This window comes from Gambusia affinis, linkage group LG07, assembly GCF_019740435.1.
Source record: "Gambusia affinis linkage group LG07, SWU_Gaff_1.0, whole genome shotgun sequence".
Lineage (NCBI taxonomy): Eukaryota > Metazoa > Chordata > Actinopteri > Cyprinodontiformes > Poeciliidae > Gambusia > Gambusia affinis.
In genome coordinates this window covers 9590027-9615168 of record NC_057874.1, presented here as the reverse complement: position 1 = coordinate 9615168, position 25142 = coordinate 9590027, and the positions used below count along the sequence as shown (strand labels likewise).

At 39.8% G+C, this 25142-nt stretch overlaps 1 protein-coding gene across 1 annotated transcript; it reads right to left on the bottom strand.

Moving 5' to 3' along the window:
* Positions 1–1458: 1458 nt before the first annotated feature.
* Positions 1459–24461, bottom strand: tnks1bp1 (tankyrase 1 binding protein 1). The gene is made up of 10 exons (XM_044122889.1): positions 24251–24461; positions 20210–21755; positions 15688–18052; positions 6502–6605; positions 5310–5403; positions 5006–5138; positions 4774–4895; positions 4485–4684; positions 3831–3886; positions 1459–2337 (listed from the first exon to the last, which is right to left on the bottom strand). The coding sequence occupies exons 2-9, from the start codon at positions 21742–21744 to the stop codon at positions 3841–3843; spliced, it is 4599 nt and encodes a 1532-aa protein (XP_043978824.1). The 5' UTR covers positions 21745–21755; positions 24251–24461; the 3' UTR covers positions 1459–2337; positions 3831–3840.
* Positions 24462–25142: the final 681 nt, after the last annotated feature.

The window sequence follows — 25142 nt, the reverse complement described above, 5'->3', positions numbered from 1 at the left end:
TAAGTCTCACTCAGCACTATTGCATCAATCCAGCTTTTCTTTTTTTTTTCTTTTGCATTTGTCATAACCCATCCAAAATCATTCCGCTTAATTTCCCTTACCTCCTATATCGTTCAAAAATTTAATGTACCTTTCACAGTTTGGACTGCACAGTTCTGTTCATTTGTGCGTCATGGTATTTGTGTAATAGATCTGATTTGTCCTGTTGGATATCACTGATGCATGTCATAAAGATGATCGCAAAATTGTCTTGCAGAGGTTTACATGTGTTAGTGATCAATGGAACAGCAATAGGCTGGTTTAGGCCAGTAGGCTGCTCTGACATATTTGAAAATCTTCTTTAAGTGCCAGAGTCAGTGCTGGCGTACCACAGGGGTTAGTGCTCCAACTCGTTCGCTTTATTCTCTTTTTCTTTATTATTATTTAAAAATTTAATCTTTATTTTACCAGGATAAAAAATCCACATATGCATACTAAATCTATATATTATATACACCCTCGCAGAATGAGCTGGACAGTGTCACAAGTGAGGCGATGTCTGAATTTTCGTCATTGACCCGTTGCCCCTGCAACTGAGGTTGTACATATTTGCAACTTCAGATATGTGGAAGACATGGATGGATGGTTGGATGGATTGAATTTCAACTGCAATGGTGACGATATTCAGTTATATTCACCCAATCTTCTTAGACGACAGGCATGTCCCGAAGAAATAAAAGGTTGAATTTCCTCAGATGTTCTGGTTTTAAATTCAGAAAAGACAAGAGGTTGTTGTATTTGGAAAAGATCATCTGAAGAACAAACTGCTTAGCCAGCCACATACTTTGGATAGCATTAAATTGGCTTCCAGTGTTAATACAAACAACCTATCCATTAAATCCCATCAACATAAGCATCCTGCTTCAGATGGCTGCATGAAACATTTTAGTGCTGCTGTTTTTTTTTATTTTTTAGACAAAGCCACTACTTAACATATTGTTAAAATTATGTCTGCAGTCCTGGACCAAGTCTCTGCTGTTTTTGGTCTTTCTTGATCCTCAATTGAACATGGCAGATATGTGTTGATGCTGAGACTGGCTCTGCTGGAGAAGGTAAAAATGAAAGACTTGTTTTCACTGCCACATGTTTGCTCAGGAAGTGGGCTGTGTATCATATGTACAACATGTATGATGATTTGTGTTGTATGTTATGATTGTGATAAAATTAGAGTAATGTGACTGCACGACTGGACTGGATTGAAATGAAATAACTTTTGAAATGAATTTGGACAAATGGTGACACCCTACTTGTAAAGCGAGAGAACACTTGTTTTAATTTGGCACTATATAAATAAGCTAGTATGAATTGTGTACATCATTTAGAATTGATTAATCAAAAAGTAGTAAAAAACAAAAACAAATCCAGCTTCACTTTCTTAATATGTACTTTCCGACGAAAAGAACAGTCAAACCTATTTCATAGAAAAAACCCCAAAAACTTTTATTAAAGTTCCCTTAATTTCCATTAAACATGTTATAAAGACCAAAATGGTCACAATTTTCCAGTAATAAAAAAGGCACATGGTTTTTTAAGTTTTACAGTCCTGAACACATACATACACATATAACACACACACTTCCTGAATCTGTTATTGTCCCCAGAGAAAGAAATAGAACTACAGAATGTGAAACTGACACTGTTGTAACAAAACACAAGAAAAACTCAAATCTCTGCAAAAGTAGCTTCAAACATGATTTTGCTATTGCTCAAATTTCATTGCATGGGTGCAAATATGGTAATATTTTGTTAAAGTGCTTCAAACTTTCCTTGAGAAGAATTGTGATAGGATATAAAAATAATCTGTGCAACTTAAACTAAAAACACACATCCACTTAGTGATTCTGTACATTTCTATGCTTTTGCCATATGTGTCATCGTATCTATGTTGTGTGAGGATGGAAGTGCCTTATTTTAATAAGCGCAATCAGTACTCTGATGAGGTGTAGTGCCATCATTTCCTCTATGATGGATTTCACATTCACAGATTAAGACACAGAATGGCTTTGCTCTAAAGTACACTTAAACATCCACAGAGCTCTCACAGTGCTTGGAGAAATATTTACTTGGCAGTAACATCCAGCAGCCTCTGCGCACACCCATTGCACCATGTTTCATTTTTAACATACAAAAGGTCAATGTTGCCTCTGTGTCCAGAAAAAAAGCACAATTTCTTCTCTCTCAGGAAAGATCCAAAGTAAGGCACTCGTAGTGCAGAACGGAGCAATCATCATTATATCTGCCATCAGCAAGGAGCTGAAATGATCCAATTCCCGCTGAAGAGTGTGACAGCTGTGTCTCCTGAAGAAAACAAAATGCATTGGTTGTTATTTTCTATGAGAACTGTCAACTTCAAATGCAACTGAAACCTTGAAATGTCCCACAAATCTAAAAACAATAGCAATAATTGTGTCTCTATTTTCATCTTTTCACAATTTATTTGAAATTTTGTGGGTACAAGGGATTTTTTTTAAAAGTCTAAATTTCATTTGAATTTTCTCTCATCAACATAGGCTCAGATATATACATACACCCCCAATAATATTTATACCCTGTCACATGCTGGCAGGTTGTTATATATATATATATATTATATTTTAATTTGGTTGGTTTACTGGCACTTGGCTGACTTTTACTGTGAGTTTGCAAATTATTAGTAAAGTAGAGTCAGGGTTTTCCAAAAGCTTAATGTTACTCTGCTTTATTGTTTCCTTGACCTTCATTTGTGTTCTGGGATCATAATCTATCTGGAACATCCAAACGTGTCCAAGGTTTTGCCAGCTAACTGTTCCATATCAAATGAAAGAATTTGGAGAAACCGCCTCTTCTTTAGTACATGTATTCTGTGCAATGCGTCTGTATCACTGACAGCAAGACAGGCCCACAGAATGATGCTGATACCACCATGCTTGACAAACACTATTCTGCGAGCCTCACTTTGACTTCTTTAACCACGTTTATTTTTTATCGTCTGACCATAAACTTTGTTTCCTGTTGCAAATTTCATTTTGGGTTTGAAATAAGAGGTTCATTTTTGGTAACTACTTTTTGTTCATGACACTGGGGTTTCAGTGGTTTCCAGGTTGTGATAAGCGTACGTTTTGGTGGTTACTGGGTTGTTCCTGATCATCGCAACATTTTTTATCTGAGGATTTCAGTTCGGGTCAGATGTCAGAAACATGGACACAACAAGGACTTCCAGTCAGGCAAGTATTCTTAACGCACATCGAGACCGGTTTTGGAGTGGATAAAGCTCAAGCTAGCCGTCCAAACCACAAAGCACTGCACTAATTCTTTAGCATAGTGGAAGCAGCATCATGCTGTGGGCTTGTCTTGCTGCCATATGTATAATTTTATAAAGAGGACAAAAAAAGAAAAAAGGATAAGTACCTGCCATTTTTTTCTTTACTTCATATAAGAAATTAGATGTTTCAACATTGATAACAAAGCAGGGTTCCAACAACAACAAAACAAATAATCCAAAACACCAATCTACTTTTGTATTTGTATTTTTGTATGTATGCACTGTGTTTTAATGACACAAAAATCACACAATAAATCCCAGTCCAGTTTTATCTAACATTTAATCAAAAGCTGCTAGGTCGTTGCTTCTTAAAAGAAAAGAAAACAACATAGCATGGTTGATGTGCTAGCACTGACGGGACATTTGCCTAAATATTGACAGGGTGTATAGATTTATTGGAGCCTATATGTATAATTTGTATATGTTTTAGTTCATTTTAAAGCTAAAAAGTAATATGGCTTTTGTCTATGATGAGTGAAAGTAAACTTACTTATGTGTGGTTAAGTTTCACCATTCTGCTGAGTCATCCGCTTCTTAGGCCAAAACCTAAGAAGATGAGGCAAAAAGATGAGACATTGCTGATAGTACAGAATGAGCATTTCAATCAGTTTCTCCAAATCAATCAATCAATCAAATTTTATTTGTATAGCACATTTCAGCAGCAAGGCATTTCAAAGTGCTTTACATCAAATCAAACACAATGCAACATAGAATCAACAATCAAAACAGAATATCAAGTCAGATTCCGTCAATAAGTTTGTAATTGATTACGTTTCAAATACAACTCTAAACAAGTGGGTTTTTAGTTGAGATTTAAAGGAAGTCAGTGTTTCAGCTGTTTTACAGTTTTCTGGAAGTTTGTTACAGATTTTTGGTGCATAGATGCTGAATGCTGCTTCTCCTCGTTTGGTTCTGGTTCTGGGGATGCAGAGCAGAACCAGAACCAGAAGACCTGAGAGTTCTGGAAGGTTGATACAACAGCAGCAGATCTTTAATGTATTGTGGTGCTAAACCATTCAGTGATTTATAAACTAACAACAGTATTTTAAAGTCTATTCTTTGAGCTACAGGCAGCCAGTGGAGGGACTTTAAAACTGGTGTTATGTGCTCTATCTTCCTGGTTTTAGTCATTCTCAGAGCTTACCCTCCGTCTTTACTGACTGCAGGGGGCAGCACTCGTGTAGCTCCTGCGAGTTGAGCCGCCACGCGAGGAGATCCTGAGACCTGCGATGGAGCTGGAGCGACTTTCTTATTTTGACTTTCGGTCTCTTGTTCTCCTCTGTCTTCTACTGATCCCTTTTCTGCTTCAGCTGCCACGCCACCGGTTTTCTTTTTTAGTCCAATCTGAAATATTGAGCATATTTTACACAACGGTATAGGTCTATGCCTTAATAAAGAAGGGAGAAAACTGAAAACATTTTTAGTTAACTTACAAGTAGATCTGCAGGGCTCAGACCTGGAAACATGGGGACCCTCTGAGTAGATGGCGGAGAAGAAAAGACAGGCTTTGATTTGGATGGTTCCTCCTCTGAGTCTGGCTGTTTGTCTTTTTCATCTAAGAACATAAAACAGATCAGTCAAAACTTGTAGAGAAACAAAACTTCTAGTAAATCACAGTTTTCATGTAAGACCAACTATCAGCAGATATAATGTAATAACCATTACCATTATAGACAGTCACTCTGGCAGCTTCAGCCGACACTAATCTGAGAGAGCGAGATGGACGCGTTCGTGTTAGTCTCCTTCCCAAAACCGCTTTAGATTTTTGTGAGCTGTTGTCAAGCAGAGGGGCAGAGTTCTGTGGAGAGCAACAAAAACACATGAGTAAAATACTGGTGTAATTTCACACAATGGAACCACAGGAAAGAAGACATTATTTTCCTAACTTCCAAGTGTATGTTGCAGGAGAAAATCCTTTATGGCAGAGAGATTTAGAACTTGTTTTTGTTTTTTTGTTTTTTTTACCGACCTCACAGACTGCATCTAAATCCAGCTCTCTTTGAGAATCGGTATCATCCAGATCTTCAGAGGCATCAGGGACTGGGTCAGGGACAGGAGTTGGACTGAAAAGAATAAAAGCTCTTTAGGGTTGAATGTACGCAAGTATTTCTGACAAGTTATTGTACAGCTTTTCACATAAAAAACAATGTCTTTCAATGCCGTTTCCAGTCAGGTTAATGAACACGTCACAACCCTCAGGCTGCTTTGGTAAAAGGCAAAGATCTCATGTCAATATCTGGTCAGGAGAACCGATAACTTAAAAGAGCTTTGAAAAATGTGTGAGTTCATATTTTCAGTGAGCAAATTTCCTCCAGTCCACTGCAGAAAATACAGACGTAAATGGTTTTGGAGCCAAAAATACTGTATTAGACATAGAGGCCAGCACTCAATTACAACTACTGAGGCTAAAAACTACACCAGACATATCTATAGTCTAGAATTAAACCTAATTTTTAGCATCCACTTTTAGCTTCAGGGCTGCCTCCTTTATAACCAGCACTGAAAACTGCTACTTATTGCAGGCTTATCAAAACGGTCCACTATTATTTTATCTATTCATTTCACATATTAGTAATATTTCCTGCTTCCTTTTAATGCGATTTTTATGGCTTACTATTATTCTTTTAATAAATGAATTTGTTTTGCAATATTTAATTTATTTTTGCTGCTTATTTTTCTGTAAAGTCCTTTAAATGAACTTGTATTTCAATTGTTCAATACAGATAAACTTTCTATGCCTACCATATTTATTTTTTTGCATTTCTTTTTGTTCTATCAAGCAAAAATCTTAAAGGAATGATGTGTTCAATTAACCACAAGGGGGCAAATTAATACTAAGCCTCCATAACAATGGAAGGCAATCTAGTGTCCAGCTTTTCTTGTCTATGCTGCTGCAGTGCATATAAAGTATATATATACACACACATCTCCTTCATGTTCTTTAGGTTAAACCTGTGTATCATTCGGGTAGTTATACTTCACTCTTAGGTATGTTATAAACTTTATCTCTTATGGTTAGATTTGTTTTATTAATATATAAGAACTTGGATGTAGTAGCTTGTCAACTAATAAATAATTTTCCTTTGGGGATCAATAAAGTATATTCTATTCTATACTATTTGACAAGTGATTTTATTTTAGAATAAAACTTATTTATCTACCTGTCAGGTCCGGACGTTTGTTCCGAAATCCCATCCTGCTCATTGTGCAACAAAGTCTGGATGAGTTTGTCCTCATCGTTTGTGAAGTAGCTGTTAACCTGTGGCTGGGAAATGGAGACAGAAATTTAATGAGGCGATGTTACAGAACCAAGTATAGCTCAAAGGATGCTTTTAATATGGTAGGCTGCAGAGAAGATGGGGAAACTCAACCGTGGCATATGGTTGTTAACAAAGTGCAGATATCTTCTAATTTAACTCTACCTATGCTCTACAGGAAAAGCTCCTCTCTGCTCTGTAAATTGGAGCTGTTTCTTTCTGGGGAACGAAGGCGGAGGCGGGGGGGGGGGGGAGAAATGGACTGTGTGCTGACCCAACAGCACTAACTACATGGGGAGAGAAGAAGACTAAGGATCAGCCAAGCATACGTCTTTTAATGAGCTGGTCACAGAGTCTGAGCTGTCCTCAATAAACACCAAGAGCAAGGGCACACACAGCCACACATACCTAATCCACCCATACACACACTTGTGATGTCACGCCCTCATGCTGGAATGCACGGGTGCACACACACACACACACATGCACACACCCCCACACACCAAACCAAAGCTACTCTGTGTACTTCTCTGCAAGCATTCCTCTAAGCTCACCTCATGGCCTGTCATGCGGCACATCCCACTTTTTGTTTTTCCTGAAACCGTCACCTGGATACAAAGCAACACTCGAGTAAACACCAGCGCCCACGTCTCATCGTCTTCATGGGTCAGTTTATTGCTCAGGGCTCACGGGGGCAGGTTCATTTGCACGAAGCCTGTTATCTAGCGGCATAACAGCATGAATGAATAGGCTTTTGGTGATTTTCCTATAACCACAGCCTGCGCTCAGATGCAGCAAACAGGATCAGAGAGGCTGTACACAGAAGGATGGGCTGTAATGTAATCTAACCTGTGTTCATCCTAGCAAGGCATCAAGTGGTTAACCTAATATAGCTCCTGCTGAATCCTAAGAAAGGCTCCTAAAGTAGAAAAGGAAAACCTCTTTTTTTCCTCAGGAACACCTGTTGTTCATGGAAGGTCAAATCTGGCTCACCAGCTAGGAAGACGAGTTTGTACAACTGAGAATCAGAGTCCTTTAAGGGATTTACATTTTTTCTGCAATTTGCTCTTTAGCAATGCCAACATAATAACTGGATGTTTGTTTTATTTCACTTTTAACACTCTGCAAATAATCAGTTTAGGCTTCAAAATAGCTAAGACATTTACTTTAACTTCAGCAGAATAATGTCACAAAACTTGACATAAATAATATCAAAAAGATTTAGAGTCAAAAACAAATTCGGCATCCAACGACACACATACGTTCACAAACACTATATGCTGGCCTCTGCTGGCACACGAGGCAAATATTATCAATACTTGTTGTTTTACACAATAAGAGAGTTCAAGTTCTTTGAAAGGTTATACGAGGACGTTGTGAGCAGCAAATCTAACCTGTGGTGTGTAACTGATTTAAGGCTAGGCCGGATCCACTTTACATTTTTAACCTTATTTTCTCAGATCAAAGACACAACAAATGACTAATGTACATGAGATATGAAACAGATAATTTCTGAAAAATTTTTTTTAGCTCTTCTGTTTCTTCTCACGCTCCTCCAGGTGCTAACTAGAAACAACCAGAGTCAGGAAGAGGGGCTTAGTGAAGTCAAATAAGAAACAAAGCTGTTAACAACATTTAACTCATTTTGAAAAACAGGATTTTACCTCTACTAAAACAAAGCAGGACTGCATTGTTTTAGTAGAGGTAGTTTTTTGTTGTTGTTGTTAAATCCATGAGAACTTCTCCCTGATTCCCCAAACAGAGATTACTTTGAGTGCTGTCTATTGCAGATACAGCAGGTACTTAGAAGAAATACTTCACACAAACCCAAATGAAGTTTTTCATGCAGAAAATCCTTATTAAGCAAGTATTTAGAATGCAACTTTTTAATTAAATCCATCATGTTGCATTGCTATGCAATGGTTGAAATATCAAATAGTTAATCTTTTGCATGAAGTAATTATAGACCATTAGGCTGTAAATGAACACAGTAAACACCATGTACTAGAGAAACCCCCCCCCCCTCCCCACCCCCTACAGATTAACAATAAATGCTGTTGTGTCTTTATCTACTTTTATCTAAAGACAGGCAGAAATCAAGACATTTCCTCGTACGATATGTTTGTCCTCCTTTGATGCCTGAGTTGTTCTACCTGCTCAAGAACAGCTGAACAAGTGTAGACACAGCGATCGCATAAATTAAAAGCTCCCTCTACGTGTGACAGTATGTGCTAATGACACTGGCAGAGGAGGGATGCAAGTCTGGGCAAAGTCTGTGTCTATGCACTTTACTTGCATCAATTTGTTGTTGCACTCAATAGAATGTATGAGATGCTGGTTGGAGCTAAGCGGAGAAGTTGAACAGGACATGAGTGTCACAAACACAAGCAACTTGAGTGAAAAAACACCTGGGCTCAACATTATAACCAGACATCTTCAGTCGGCCAATTTTAGTAAAAGTGACCGGTGCCTCGCAGACATATTGACACTCCTTGAACTTTTTCAGTTTGTCATGTTATAGCCACCGACTTCAGAGTGTTTCATTTAGGATTTTATGTGTTGGGACTACCATAGAGTTGTGCAAAACTGAGAAGTACAAGGAAAATAATACAGTCTTCAAGTTGTCTGAAGTTCTACATCAAGTCTGACTGAGCTTGAGTTACTTTGCAAAGAAGAATGAGCAAAAATGTCAGTCTCTATGTTTTCCAAAGCTGGTACAACCTACTTGTACATACTTGTAGCTGTAATTACAGTGAATGGGAGTCCTGCTAAAGATACTTTCAGGACGGCAGAACACAAATGTGGTTTTAGTTTGCAAAAAGATCCAAAACTAGGTGTCACTCTCCTTCCACTTCACATTTATGTACAAATTTGTTTTACTTTATTACATAAATGCTAATAAAAACCACTAAAGGTTTCAGGTCCTAACAAGAAATTAGTATTAAAAAGGTTTAGAGGTATGCTTACTTTCGCAAGGTACTGTATTCACATTGCACGGAGGAGAAAATGACCAGTGAACGAAACTAAATGAGTGTAAACAACAGGAGGCAAATGTGCAAGGCAATAAAAATCCCATTTGATAAAGACATCAGAGGTTGTCACACTGTGTCTTTGACCTCAGCTTTATCTGTGAAGAACACGACATAGAAGCAGAAAGGGTAACACATGCAGACCGATAAAATACCACATTCAGACAGCTTCATCTGATAGCTGCGTCCTTCCTGAAACAAACTGTAGCCGCCCTATATGGATTTGCATGATTGTTTTTTTAAGACACAGGAGTGGGGGTTTTAGACTAGCTGATCATTGACCAAGAATAAGAGTGAGCGAAATGTGCTGTTGAACATCACTGATTAACTAAGGATTTAAAAGACTCCTGTCTGTATCCAACATGAAAGAAAACAGCCAGGAAATACATGTCTGTTTGTAAAATATCTAATGCAGGTTTGAACAATTTTTGATATTCTTTCTCACGGAGTGGGTCTCAGTGGCTCTCTTCTGAAAAGACTGCCGACTTCTGGCGGAGAAGCGTCGCAGGGAACGCCGGCTACGTCTGGCGAAGCTACGAAGGGGCGACATGGCTCTCTGAAACCTTCCCCCTCCATCTCCACCTTCCTCTTCTACTTTATCGTCAACATCCTCCTCTTCTTCCACCGTCTGCCTCTCATCTGAGGGGCCCCACACCAGCTCCAGAGCTCCTTGCAGGGACCGGCGGACGCTGCCCACCCAGCCGGCCACCTGCAGCTGGGCTGCTGACAGCTTTCCTCCCAAGTACTGCATGGTTCCTCACAAAACCAACAGGGTCACCATGGGAATGGGGTCACCAGAAAAAAAATAACTCTCAGCTTAGTTGAAGATGAAAAGGTCTTGCAGGTAATTCAGAATGACAGGAAGTCTCCATGGTAGAAGATTAAGTCCATCTTTTCATCCATATTTTGTGCAAACTTCCAGACACAGACTGAGCTGGAAGTAAAGAAAATCTGACTCAGCCCCTGACTTTTTCTGTTCTTTTGTTCCCTGTAATAGCTATGGCATCCTAAATTCGTTACGTCAAACCGTAATGAATTTAGAAGAGACTAGAATACGTTTGCATCATACACTTCCATTTGTCGTAACTTTGGAGGTTAAAAAAAGTAGATAGGACAAATTATCCTCTTTCTCTCTTCGTCTAAAACAAGAATTGTTGGAAGTATAATTGTCCCAAAAAGCAACATGGCAAATATCCGCTACTCCAACAACCCAAGCTCAAGTAACGAGCAGTAGACGATCCCCTTATCTCCAGCAGAGCTCACTGGTTTCAAAGAAAAGTGCGAAAAGGGCTTTGCACCTGGGCGTGAGAAATCCAGCAGGGAAATAAACAAAAAGTAGGTGTGCTGAGGTGCTCTCTGCACCTCCCTTCAGGGCTCTCTTCCTGTAGGTAAATCCAGCCAGCGAATGAACCGCGTCTTTGTGAGAGGGAAAGAGAACAGAAAACTGGAGCGAAAGCTGAGTTGGTGAAAGAATGGACAGCAGCCCGGTGGAGTTTTTTTGTTTGCACACAAGCCCATCCTCTTGTCTGAAAGGAGGGTTGGAGAGATTGAGAAGGGAGACGGACGGAGAGAATGAGAGCATGAAGGAACACCATGTATGGTCATTCTGACATGCTCCCTTGTTATACAAATCCAAATGAGGACACACAACACCTTCTTATCATAAAATCCATCTATCCACCTGTCTTTATGTCAGTACCCTGAATAAGGATGCACAGTTGGCTGCATACCATCTGTTTGCCCAGTAAACATAATTTTGCCCAGTCTGCTACAAACTAACTCCTCTATATTGTTGTCCAGAGTTTAATACTGCAGCATAAAAAGGAGGCATCCTTGTATTTCAAGTCACGCAGTTAAGTTTTTAGAGTGCAAAAAACTGCAGAATAATTGAAAATATGTCAGAATTTCTGTGGCGCAGATGAAGGAAGTATAATTTCCAAGTGCAGTGGCGCCACTCTGTGGTGGAAACAATAATTGCGTGAGATGACCAGAGCAACTCAGTCAAAGACTCTGTACAGGTGGATATATGCAATGCACAGTGATGGTGGACATGCAAATTAGGTGTTTGATAGTTTGCTTATTAAAGCAGCGACACAATGACACACAGTTCTGGCCTACTGGGTTTGGTGTTTCATCACTTCCGCAAATATGTTGCATGTGCAAACAGGTGCTAAAGAAATCTCTCTAGATTGGCTCATTTCAGTCCCTTATTACCTACAACTATGCAGGAGACACAATAACCTGAAGTCAAAATACTACCATTTTAAACATAACTACAAAATAATATATTTATTTTAATTTAGAAACAGTTTGCTAAATTATTTACCCTGCTATTTGTGATTGAAATATTGTTATAGAAGACTTTTGATCATTGTAATTTTTATACTAGCGTATATTTTGAATAATACTGAATACTGAATTTTAGCCTGTGAGAAGAGCTATGCAGGGGATTATTTTGCCAGCTGACTGGTAGTGCGCAGCAATGGGTGGGGGAGGGGAAGCACTAAAAAAAATGGGGATTTTCTCATCTGATGTTCTCTACATGGCTACAGGCTGAGCTCTAGTTGCAGATCCAGATATGGTTTATTGGCTATGAAAAAAATTAACCCCTGATTGGTCACAATTATCAAAAAAAAATCTCCATCTTCAACTGACTGATCTCCAACATAAAAGAGTTTTGGACGAGACAGACGTCAGTAGCAGAAAAACAGGACGTAAACATTTTTACTTCTAAGAGGAGGAAAATGTCCTGGTTCAGGCTCAACAGCTTTCAACAGTCATGTGTTTGTTGGCATGGCTGACGTAAGGTTGTTGTTAATTAAACATTACTCAACATGAATAAACTGTGCTTGCAGATTAACAAATATGATTTTCTAGTTGGAAAAAAATGACTTACATGCTTATTTGCTGAGATAGAGATATTAGACATGCACATCATGGTTCATATCGGAATAGAAAAATACACATTTTCCATTCATCTTAGCCACACAAACTTATTTTACTTTGGGAAAATACCAAACATTTTTGTTTTTCATCATGCAACCCATGTAATGATGTGTTTAATAGTGTACTAAATGGTTTGAGCTGATCTATTTCCAATCAGGCTCTCAACCGTGGTAATAGGATGCCTGCTTACTACATTACAATCAATCTAAATGTTATTAGCTGCTAACTACTGAGCTGGCTCAGCAGCATATTTCGCATGCGCTAGCACTTCTGGGAGATTAATTCAGCTCTGAAATTGTATAACAATCAGTAATGGGAGACATAAACAGTTGTGCATGCTCACTTCACGTGAAAGGAGGAAAGTGAGAAGATCAAAATCCCACCTGTGGGACAAATATCTACAAATTTAACATCTTTTAAGAAAAGAAATAAGAAAAAAAGAGACAAACATAAATAGGAAAGCTATATCCAATAGACTACATTTGCATCTGAAATATCACACATGGTGATTTTATGTATTTTCATTTCATTCTTCTAATAATTCATTAAGTAAAAATAACAAAAGGAACAATAATCCAATTTTTGCAGAAATATAAACTGGCTCCTAAAAGAGTCTTCACTCCTGCTAAATTATGGGTTTTGTGATATATATATAACATAGGGTCATTTATCTTGTACAAGTCAGCCAAAACGAATTGCCAAAAGGAAAACAATTGTTGCATAAATGTGCAGACCCTTAAAGTGACACTTTAATTATGTGCATTTTGCATTTTGAAATATGTTAGGAGGACTCACTGTGATGCTAAAAAACCGACTGGTATTTGACACAATTTATGATTTCATGGTTTCATCTGAAGAAGAATACTTGTTAGAAATCCCTGCAGATTCCGTCTGTTTAATTTTTGATTTGCCAACATCCATCCATCCATCCATCCATTTTCAAATCACCCTTTGTCCCTAATGGGGTCGGGAGGGTTGCTGGTGCCTATCCCCAGCTAATGTTCCGGGCGAGAGGCGGGGTTCACCGTGGACAGGTCGCCAGTCTGTTGCATGGCAACACAGAAAACAGACAGGACAAACAACCATGCACACACACACACACTCACACCTAGGGAGAATTTAGAGACCAATTAACCTGACAGTCATGATTTTGGACTGTGGGAGGATGTCCTCCCTGTGCATGCATGGGTTCTCTCCGGGTTCTCCGGCTTCCTCCCACAGTCCAAAAACATGACTGTCAGGTTAATTGGTCTCTCTAAATTCTCCCTATGTGAGTGTGTGTGTGAATGGTTGTTTGTCTTGTATGTCTCTGTGTTGCCCTGCGACAGACTGGCGACCTGTCCAGGGTGAACCCCGCCTCTCGCCCGGGACACAGCTGGAGAGGAACCAGCAACCCTCCCGACCCCATTAGGGACGAAGGGTGTTCAGAAAATGGATGGATGGATGGATGAGTTCACTTTCAAGAGTCTCTGTAGAAACTCAGTTATGACTCACAATTATTTGAAGTACTGAAATTCCCACCCAACTTTGACTCCCATCATATTTTCCACTTACAAAAAAAAAAAAAAAAATCTACAGAAAAGACACAATTTTTTGCGACACGGCTTCCATTTTTAGTCACACTTACACTTTGACACAAACACGTCTCCTCAGGGTAAAGTCCTCTTATCTGTATTCAGTTCCTAGAGACTAACCAAAACCATAGAGCATGACTAGTTCTGATCCCTGAACTTAACCTTATGAGTACAAACAGACACATGCCTTGGATGTTGCAGGTTCTTTGGCTCAGTCACTCTCAAGCAAGTATATCAAGTATTTATTCTTGCACTACAGGAATGGCAGTGTTCGAGCAGGTAAAGGTGTGTGTCACTGCCAAGAAGACATAATTCAGCGATGAAACAACCACATCTGCTCGCTCACTCCGATCTCTGCTCTCAACCTCTCCCTCTCTTCATAATTGAACGATTAATCACGGTGTAGGCCGGGAACTTTTTTTAGATTCTGCAGCAGTTTTGTGGAAGTTTGAGAAAAGCTGATACGGCTTGACAGATCTTAAATCCATAGGATGATCTTTTCTAGAGGCTAAACAAATGTGAGGCGACTCTCTGTTTGTTCAAGAGCTCTAGGCTGTTTCTGTGCATTTTGGAAATTACTGCTTTGAACCTGGAAACAAAAGAGCTGTTGATGGAAATTAAATCGAACACACTTAAACAGCTAAAACGAAGATTATGCACTGGATACAAACACCCTGCATATAGAGATCATATGCATAGATTTATACACAAATACATTTGTAGGCACCCTTCTTAACAATGCATAGGCCTTGAAATAAGCTGATTATTTTACTGCAGTTACATAAGCTCAAAAAGAAAAAAAATTAAGTCTTTGATCTGAGTTTATGCCCTCAGTTAGAAAAAAAAATCTAGTGTTTAGCAATAATTGTTTTGTGCTATTAATACCTACGCTGTTAATGCCTTACGTTTTCCATCTTTGCCATTAGAATGCTACTTTAGTCTATGGATCTATGGTCACTCTTTTTAGATCATCCAGAGTCCAGGGTCCTTTCCTATCTTATCGTCTCTTCAACATACCCTGTGTCTGGATTTGGGTCATATTATTGTATGGCAGAGGGCACCACCAACCCATCTACAGTGATTGAGATGCTTCATCGTCTTCTCATCTGGCCAAAGCAAATGGTTCCACCATAAGTCCTAGCAGAGATGAGTAATCTTTACATGTTTATTTTTGTTATGGTACGATAACTAAATGTCTTCCACCCCCCCATACATCTCTCTATTACTGTTGGATAGGATGTAGATGGTGTGTAGTGGTTACAATGGAGGCTTGCTGACCCCTCCAAGATACCACTGTACCAGTAGTAAAAATAAATGAGAGTTAATAGTGCCCCATCACATTTATAACAGAAAACTAAAACAGCTCAAAAAGTAGAGTACATACAAGAAGAGCCTTAGTTAAAAGGGTTGTGCTACAGGTTAAGATTTTCAAAGTTTTTCAGTGTGACATTATGTTCTTGCAATAAAAGCAAAATTTAAGCGATTTTGCAAGCACTATTACTGTCTATAAGAATTTAAATGATATCAAACTTTATATTTACCTCTTTATTGTCCTTTTCTTCACCCTTGTCTTTCATTTCTGCCACATTCTCCTTCTCCTCCTCCTTCATTTCTACAGGCTGCTCCGGCACCAGGTTCTCTGGCTCTTCATCTGCCTCCTCCTTCACACCAAACTCTGCCAACAACCTCTTAACCTTCTCTTTCTCTGGGCTCTCTGGCGCTGGGATGGGAACCAACAGTGTTTCTGGTTGCTTTGGTTTGTTTTCTTGCCGAGTTTCTTGCTGAGTTTCTTGCTGAGTTTCTTGCTGAGTTTCTTGCTGAGTTTCTTGAGGTTCGCTGTCGAAGGACACCAGTAGGTTGTCTTTCCTCAGAGGTTCGACTCTCCAGTCGCTGCTGATGGGAGCAGTTTCCTGCCTAGGCCGTAAAGTCCGCCTCCTGGGTTTGACAGAAAAGTCGTCAAAGTCTACGTCGAGCACAGGGTTCTGGATCGAGAAGTCATCATAAACGACATCGCTGAGGCCCTCTGTGTTCTTTGAGACGTGTGATGAGGGGGATGCTGGAGGCTCTTCTGCATCAAAATTGATGAGCTTTTCCCCTCTTTTGTCATTCTCCCCCTCTGTTCTTGGCTGACTCTCTTCCACCTTTTTCTTCAGCTCTTCTGCCCTTTTTTTCTCCATCTGTAACTTTATTTTCTCTTTTTTCTTCCTCTCCTTCTCTTCCTCTTTTTCTTGCTGCATCTTCCTCTCCAGCTCTCTCCTTTTTCTCTCCTCATCCTCCTGTCTCAGCCTCTCTTTCTCTTCCTGCCTTCTGATTTGCTCCCTCTCCAGCTCCTGTCTTAACTTTTCTTTTTCCAGCTCTTCTTGTCTGAGTCTCTCCTCTTCTTCCTTTCTCTTTCTCTCCAGCTCCATCAAGCTTTGCTCATATTTTCTTCTCTCCTCCTCCTCTTTCTGTCTTTGCTCCTCAAGTTCTCTTCTTTTTCTCTCCTCTTCTTTCTGTCTTTGCTCCTCTAGTTCTCTTCTTTTTCTCTCCTCCTCTTTCTGTCTTTGCTCCTCTAGTTCTCTTCTTTTTCTCTCCTCCTCTTTCTGTCTTTGCTCCTCTAGTTCTCTTCTTTTTCTCTCCTCCTCTTTCTGTCTTTGCTCCTCAAGTTCTCTTCTTTTTCTCTCCTCTTCCTTCTGTCTTTGCTCCTCAAGTTCTCTTCTTTTTCTCTCCTCCTCTTTCTGTCTTTGCTCCTCTAGTTCTCTTCTTTTTCTCTCCTCCTCTTTCTGTCTTTGCTCCTCTAGTTCTCTTCTTTTTCTCTCCTCTTCCTTCTGTTTTTGCTCCTCAAGTTCTCTTCTTTTTCTCTCCTCTTCCTTCTGTCTTTGCTCCTCTAGTTCTCTTCTTTTTCTCTCCTCCTCTTTCTGTCTTTGCTCCTCAAGTTCTCTTCTTTTTCTCTCCTCTTCCTTCTGTCTTTGCTCCTCTAGTTCTCTTCTTTTTCTCTCCTCCTCTTTCTGTCTTTGCTCCTCAAGTTCTCTTCTTTTTCTCTCCTCCTCTTTCTGTCTTTGCTCCTCAAGTTCTCTTTTTTTTCTCTCCTCTTCCTTCTGTCTTTGATCTTCTTCCAATTTCAGTCGTTCCTCCTCATCTTTCTGCCACTGTCTCTCTCTTTCTTCCCTCATTCTTGCCTCTTTCCTCTGCTCTTCCTCCAGCCTCACTCTTTCCTCCTCTACCTGTTTTTGTCTCAGCAGCTCCATTTGCCTTTCTTTTTCAACCTGTTCTCTAAGTCTTTCCGTTTCTCTTCTTTCTTGCTCTAACCGTTTTCTCTCCAATTCATCCTCTCTTGCCTTCTCTTTCTCCCTTGCTTCTTCATCTTTCATTTGTTTCAACTCTTCTCCCATCTTAGGTCTCGGATGTTCACTCTCCTCCTCCTTCTGCTGGTTCTTCAGAGTTTCTTGACTTTGGGTCTCGTCGTCCTTCCTCTGGAGCATGCCAACTCTTCTGTAGACGGGCATCGAAACGCTGTCCTCCACTTTTTCCTTGCTTTCAACCTCAGCGTTCTCTTCTTCACTTTCATCTTCACTGGATTCTGGCTCCGAGCCCAGCACCACTGGAGGTGTACCGTCATCTGCCACCACGGTTCCGAAGCGAACAGAGCGACGATTCTTCATATTCTTCCTCTTCAGTTCGGCCAAGTGTTTCTCATCAACTGCAGCCAAGTGGTTGCTCTGCACCTGGGAATCATCTTCCTTTGACTTGTCAGCCTCTGCTGGAGTCTCTGTTGCATTCTCTAAGGGTTTATCTTTGAATGGTGCCTCCTTCGGTGGTTCAATTTGACTCCCTGTGGATGAGGACACTGTTGAACGTGAGTCCACAGGCTGGGTGGGTGTCTCTTCAGCTGCAGGAACTTCCACTCTTGGTGTTTCCGGCTTCAACCTGCCAAAGAGACATGAATCATTGGCATTTAGTGTGTGCTAATAAGTACAGTGATTCACAAATCCCATTCTGTCCCCATCCTAAACACATTCGCAAACAATAAAGCACCATTTTGGGCCATGATGCACCTCTTAACCACACAAAGCTACGGTGAAGACAATTAAGAAAAAGAGGTCAGAAATTGCAGGGATAGCATTTATATCCAGTGATGTGACAGCCAATATTAATCAGCTTATGGTGCAAACAGGCTGGGTGGAGATTCACATCAACAATGGACAGACAAAATCCAAGATGAAAGGTAGAAACTAGGAAGTGCTAGAGCACCTGCCCTGTTTCTTCGGGACAAAAAAAAAGTGCCCTTCTGAAATTTGTTTTATTTTTATTTATTATTTTTTTTACCATATATTGTATGCGACCCAAGTCTGCATATATGTATTGATTTAAAATTGGCATACATGATGTGTAAGCTCTGCCTGTTGTAAAATAAAATCTCACACTAAGACCTGGTGGTTCCATGTGCCACACATGGTGACTTTTGTTTCCACTAGAGCACCTGATAGATAGATAGATAGATAGATAGATAGATAGATAGATAGATAGATAGATAGATAGATAGATAGATAGATAGATAGATAGATAGATAGATAGATAGATAGATAGATAGATAGATAGATAGATAGATAGATGATAGATAGATAGATAGATAGATAGATAGATAGATAGATAGATAGATAGATAGATAGATAGATAGATAGATAGATAGATAGATAGATAGATAGATAGATAGATAGATAGATAGATAGATAGATAGATAGATAGATAGATAGATAGATAGATAGATAGATAGATAGATAGATAGATAGATAGATAGATAGATAGATAGATAGATTGGAACTGCATTAGCTGTGTCTGAAAGCTTTCATGTCATGCTATGTGACTAAAAAGCAATGAAAACACTTCTTTGAATGTCCCAGAGTAGTTACAGGAAACTGAACAAGTTATTCCTGGTTCACTCGAAACTTTAGAAGAATGCAGGAAGCTAAAGAAAAATAGCCCAGTATCACACCATAAAAGGCTCAAGAGCTACAGTGAAGGAAGCTGGCATGAGGAAAGTGAGTGACCTGAAAAACTATGCTATTTCTTTTTAAAATATTTCCCTTCGACCTCGGTTTCAGTCAAAAAGAAATAATTATAATAATTAACTCTTTAAAACCTATTTTGTGTGACTGGTGTTAACAAGTCAAACAATATGCTGCAGACATAATTTAGGATAACAGCTGACAATATTGATTATGAGAAAATATAAGTCAATACATTAAGCTAGCTGAAAGAGGGGGCATATTAAAAAACCTTCAGTGCAGCTTTTTTCATGCTTCTTCTTTGTGTGGACTCAAAGTTTAATTTGGAGGTGCGACGACCTGACTTGCAGCGTTTGCTGACATATTAGATGGTTCCTATCCAACATTAGAAAACTAAGGAGAAAACCTGAGACACGCTGAGGATACAGAGGATAAAAGTTGGACTTCATCCAACTCCCTTTGAGCAATTTAAAATGTTTTTTTTCCCCCTTTTTTGTCTACGTATGTAAAATAATTTTTATCTTGTCTGCTAACATAAATAAAGAAATGAAATGAAGGAGAGCTGCAATATACGGCGAATACACCCTTTGCAATGTCTTCATACATCCCAGCTGAAAAAGGAGAACTTCTCAAACTTTCCAGTCAAATCAGTTCCAGACTTGCGCTCTCCTCTCAGTGTTCATAGTAACAAAATGAAAAAGAAAAACTCAGACAGCTGTCATAGTTACCTCTGTGCTACACTTTAGATTTCCTAAGAAAACCAGAGACAAACAACAGTTTGCCTTTTGCTCCTGCAATAATGCTCGACTAAAATCTAACTGACAAAAATGAGAGATTAACATCAAAATATTTTTTAATTATTGAACCTATTAAGTGAGTTGAGCTCAGACGGATTTATGATTTTAAATGACGGTCTTTAATCAAATATGATGCTTCTAGTGCGACTAATGACAGCTGATTGCTCTCAGTATGTTAACAGTTTGACATAAACGTCTTGCTTGATTGCACCAGTAGGAGATATTTCATGTCTGGTCTTGCATCCAAACCCAGTGAAGAGAGAGCTGAAGGTCTCACTCACCCCTTGGAGCAAACTCCGTCTGCAGCCTGAGGACTCTTCTCCACCTTCTGATCCTCTGGAACTGTTTCTGACACCCAGTTTTTGATCTGCTCCTTCACTCCTCCGATCCCATTCGTTATTTCTGGCTCCTCTCTCTTGGTCGTGACCTCCGGCTTTGACACAGCGTCAAACAGGAGACTGATTCTCTTCTTAATGCTGTTCCCGCCGGTGAAATCCTCTGCATCAGTATCACTCTCTTTGATCGGAGGCTCTGGTGTTGCGTGAACAGGCAGCGTGTCAGAAGATTCTGGTTTATTGGATTCGTCTTTGGTGGTGGGTTTGGGAACGGCCCTGAAAGACTGACGGGGCAGAGGGATCCCGCCTGACTCGAACTTTGAGGTGAGCGCCTTAGGCAGACGCTTCCTTACGCTTCCCCGCTGGTAAAATGATTCGTTTGTGGAGGAACCGTTGCTGCTTGACTCGTCCATATTTTGGCTGACAGAAACTGGAGTGTCACTTTGCTTCTCCTCTCCATCTTTCTGCCCTGAGCTAGCAACAGCAATGGTGGGTGGTTTATGGTTTGTTTGGATGATGTCCTTCTGCGCCGGTTCTGACTTGGGTTCCTCTTTAGTTGGGGTTGTTTTGGTGGCTGGATCCAGAGCGGCTCTCTCAGAACCAACACTGTTCTCAATCTGTTGAAGTGTTTCACTTGTTTTTGATGCTTCTGGTTGAGATTTAGGCAGCACACTTGCAGGCTGTGGTTTGGTAGCTGAGGCTGAAGTGGGTTGAGGCAGTTTTTTAGCATTGATGGTCACAGCAGTAGGATTTTCTGTCTCTGATTGTTCAATCTGATTAGTTTCAGACTTAAGTGTAGGGGCTGTTTTGGGAGCAGTCTCTGGAGAACTGACGGGTTGAGACAGCTCCTCAGTAGGGATGGTCACACCAGTGATCTGGGGACTTCTTGTCTCTGATTTTTTGGTCTGACTTGCTTCTGGCTCAGCTGTAGGAGCAGTTTTGAGAGCAGTCTCTGGAGAACTGATGGGTTGAGACAGTTCCTCAGTAGACAAGATCACTTTGGTGGTTGTGGGAGTTATTGTTTCTGTTTTTTTAATCTGATTTGTTGCAGACTTAAGTATAGGAGCAGTTTTGGGAGCAGTCTCTGAAGAACTGATGGGCTGAGACAGTTCCTCAGTAGGGATGGTCACACCAGTGGTCAAGGGACTTTTTGTCTCTGATTTTTCGGTCTGACTTGCTTCTGGCTCAGCTGTAGGAGCAGTTTTGAGAGCAGTCTCTGGAGAACTGATGGGTTGAGGCGGTTTTTTAGCAGGGGTAGTTACAGTGGTGGTCGGGGAACTTTTTGTCTCTAATTTTTTGGTCTGACTTGTTTCTGACTTAGGTGTAGGAGCGGTTCTGGAAACAGTTTTTGGAGCTTTGATGGAGCGAATTGTGCTGTTTTTTTGCAGAGAGAAGGGTTTGGGAGTGAGACTGGATTTGGGAGGCAGAGATGGCTTTGTAGGCAGGTCTCCGCTCTCGGAGGCCTCAATAGTCGTATCCATAATTGACGTATCTGACAAAAAAAGAGAAAGAAGAAGAGTTAACTTTCAGCAATCCACAGTGGCTTCTGAGAATATTCACACCTCTTCAACTTTTCTGTATTTTGTCGCCTGACAACTATAATCTTTTATGTATTTTGTTGGGGTTCTACTATGTCTTGATATGGTGGCTCTTTCTATTTTTGAGTGCTGGATTGAGCAGTGCCCTGTGGGATGTTCAAAGCTTAGCATATCGCTTTACATATTAGCTCTGCTTTCAAATTCTCCTCAACTTCAACCCTGATTTGTCTGCTAGGTTTCCTGGTAGTCTGTTTATTCACTCAAACAGGCATGCACCCAGTGTGGATCTGTATATGTCTAGCCATTATCTTCCCTTAACCTTCGCAGGGATGGGCACTGTACAGTCTAGACTGGTCACCAGTCCATTACAAAATGTATGCACATCCAAAAGAATGCATACACTCAGATGTAAGGGCAGTTTGGAGAGACCAATTAACCAAACATCCCTGCTTTTGGACTATTGAAGAACCCATAGATGCAATAGAAGAACATGCAAACTCCACGTAGAAAGTCCAGGATTTGAACCTAGAATGTTCTTGCTGACCGGCAACATAATACCAGCTTTGTCACCACAAAGCCCATGTCCTGCATACAAATATAAACATAGAATGCAAATGCACAACACACTTTTCAAAGTTCTGTTATGGGAAATCATTCATCTTTCACCTCACTGTTTGATAAACTCTGTGTTGATCAAATCAAATAACTTCCCAATAAAACAGATTGGAGTTTGTGGTTATAACGTGTGTAAAAATTCAAACAGCAAGAGGCAATAGATTACAATGAAAATCTTTATTATACTCAGTTAAAACAAAACCAGCAGGTTATGTTGCAACTAAGAGGACAGGACGAGGCTGGTCTGTCTGGATTTTTTGAAAAGCACATTTCTACCGAAGGGATAAAGTGAAACACATCAATCACTCTGAGCAAATACTCAACTGTCAGGGCCTACGTCCCACACTAATCTCGTTTTCAATTTGGATGCTATTTAGGTTTCGATAAGCTTTTTAGTTTTTCTCAAAGCAAAAAAATAAATAAAAAAAACCCTCGTTACAGGAAACTTCCATCAGAAATACCTGATAGATAAACTGTGATCCATCACTGATTGCTGCAAGCAGCTTTTGAAGACTGGTAATTCGGTCACACTCAGAATTATGTCTTCTGTTTTCAATCATAATATGTAATTTACTCTGTGTTGTGTTTCTATGCTAAGCACATAATCACATTCTATATCTAGTAAATACACAGGTACTATCAGATGTTTATTTGCCCCAAACGGGAAAATGAGTAGCAATCTTTTTATCTGATAACAAACTGATAACATTTCAGAAAACATATTAAATTAGCTATTAATGGAAAAAGAAAGCAGTTCTTCAGTTTTCCCATTGTTACATATCATGCTTTGGGTAAAGAATAGAAACAAATAACACCAGTTTGGAGGGAACCAGACCTGATACTTAATTTTTTTCGTCAAAATATTCTTCGGCTCACTTAGCTGACCAAAAAATACAGAACTAATATTGTCATATCATTTATCGTTATCATATATATTCTGTATTGTGATAATAATTTGAATTTCAGCGCATTGTATTCAGCATCTGGTCGGGCCTGCACAAACCGGTAAATCCATGTTACCTTCACGTTGCCACTTTGTAACATCTACAAAAAAAATACTCTGTATTACCCACGCTGTTTTGAACCCAAACAATAGTGTGCATGTGCAGTGAGAGAGTTCCTGCTTGTCCTATTATGCTTTAAGTTGCTACAACTATGGGTGTGCATAATATTGTGTAATGGGATCAGCCTGGGATAAAGCTGTGCACACCACACACTGGGGATAAATAGGAATAATGTGCCCTGTTTGTTTCTCCCACCTCATTAATTTTCCTTACACTTGAATTCCTAGGCAACAAACACTGTCTGACAGCTAAAGCTGCTGTAGAGTTGATTTAATGGGTTTCTCAGTGGAAAGCCCTCTGCAGCTGCCTCTCTTGCCGGCAGGCCTTTACATTGCTTTATCTTTGTTTGTCTTCAGTGGCTGCCACCCTGCCAAGGCTGTGTTGCCCAGGCTGTTTTAGTTTTTCATGTTTACGTTTCTGTGTGAGAGCCCAAAGTGTACTTTGTTTAGGACTCAGTCTCACTCATACGTTTAGGCTACGGTTTGCATTCAGTCACTAAATAGCCATTGTTGCTGTCTTATTACAGGTTGTTTATAAGTTACTAATTAAAACTAATGAACTGACAGTCGTTGAACCAGCGGTGTCCTTCAAAACGTGAGAAAAATCAATTGAACTTTCATTCAATCGAGTCAGCTGAGTGGAACCTCAAAAACACAGTTAATGCAACCAGATTTAACCTAAATACAACCAAATGTGCGCACCTGTCAGTGAGGCATTGCTCATTCAACAAGACATCTCTACATGAATCGGAATAATAAAGTCTGCTTTACCTCGTGTCTTCACGCGGTCATGCAATTCAACGCAGGATGAAGTTAAGGGACGAAATTGTTCCTCTGTTTTCCGTAAGCGCTGTTGTCTGACTGTGGTTTTTGTTAGTCTTCTTTCAAGTCATTCACAGTATGAAGACGTCAGCCCGCAGCTACACCTCCACCCAGCAGCGGATACTCCCTCCGCCAGTCTCAGCTCGAGCGTCTCTGAAGTCAAGGTGCGCAGGGAAAGCGATGCGAACCCGGAAGTGGAGTGTTCTATCTTCAAAACAAAAGTACGGTCACCTCGTTACTCTCTCCCCTGGTTCTTTAGCCCTACGTTTTTAATTGGAGGCGTCCCAGTTGTTTGTGTGGACTAAAAGGGAGAAGCTAAAAGGAAAGTCGCCCCTAAAAGTGCGAACTATTACTGAACACACTCAACAAAGAGCTATAAAGGTTTGTTTATATTTTTAATCACACAATGGCCACTATGACTGATGAAGTGTTCTGACTGAGATATTATGCCTGATAACATTGTTATTCACTATTAAAAAATAGAAAAGAGCAAACATTTCTGAAATGTAAATTTTGTGCCATACCAACAATGTGTAGTTTATCACGTCTTCTCAACAAGGAAACAAAAATATAATAAAGCCGAAAAAAGTAGTTAGTCTAGTTTATAGTTTAATGCATTTGAATGTGTCACTCAAGTGAAGCATAATGTACTGTATTTAATATATATGAAGATTTGACAGACAGTTTGGTGCTTTTCTCCTGCAATGAGTACTTGTAACGTTTAGGTGGAAAAGGATTGTTGTTCCGTGTTGTTTTTCAGCGGCGGGGATATAGCTGAATTCAGAGAAATAAACTTTTGCTCCCAGCATACATACATGCATCTTGCCCCTGACCTCACAAA

Bases quoted from the DNA above. Each gene is read 5' to 3' on its own strand.
- tnks1bp1 (XM_044122889.1), bottom strand. From the start codon at position 21,744: ATGGATACGACTATTGAGGCCTCCGAGAGCGGAGACCTGCCTACAAAG. The intron at 18,053-20,209 runs GTGAGTGAGACC...TCTCTTTGGCAG, and splicing joins GACGGAGTTTGCTCCAAGGG to GTTGAAGCCGGAAACACCAA. The intron at 4,896-5,005 runs GTAATGGTTATT...TTATGTTCTTAG, and splicing joins CAGAGTGACTGTCTATAATG to ATGAAAAAGACAAACAGCCA.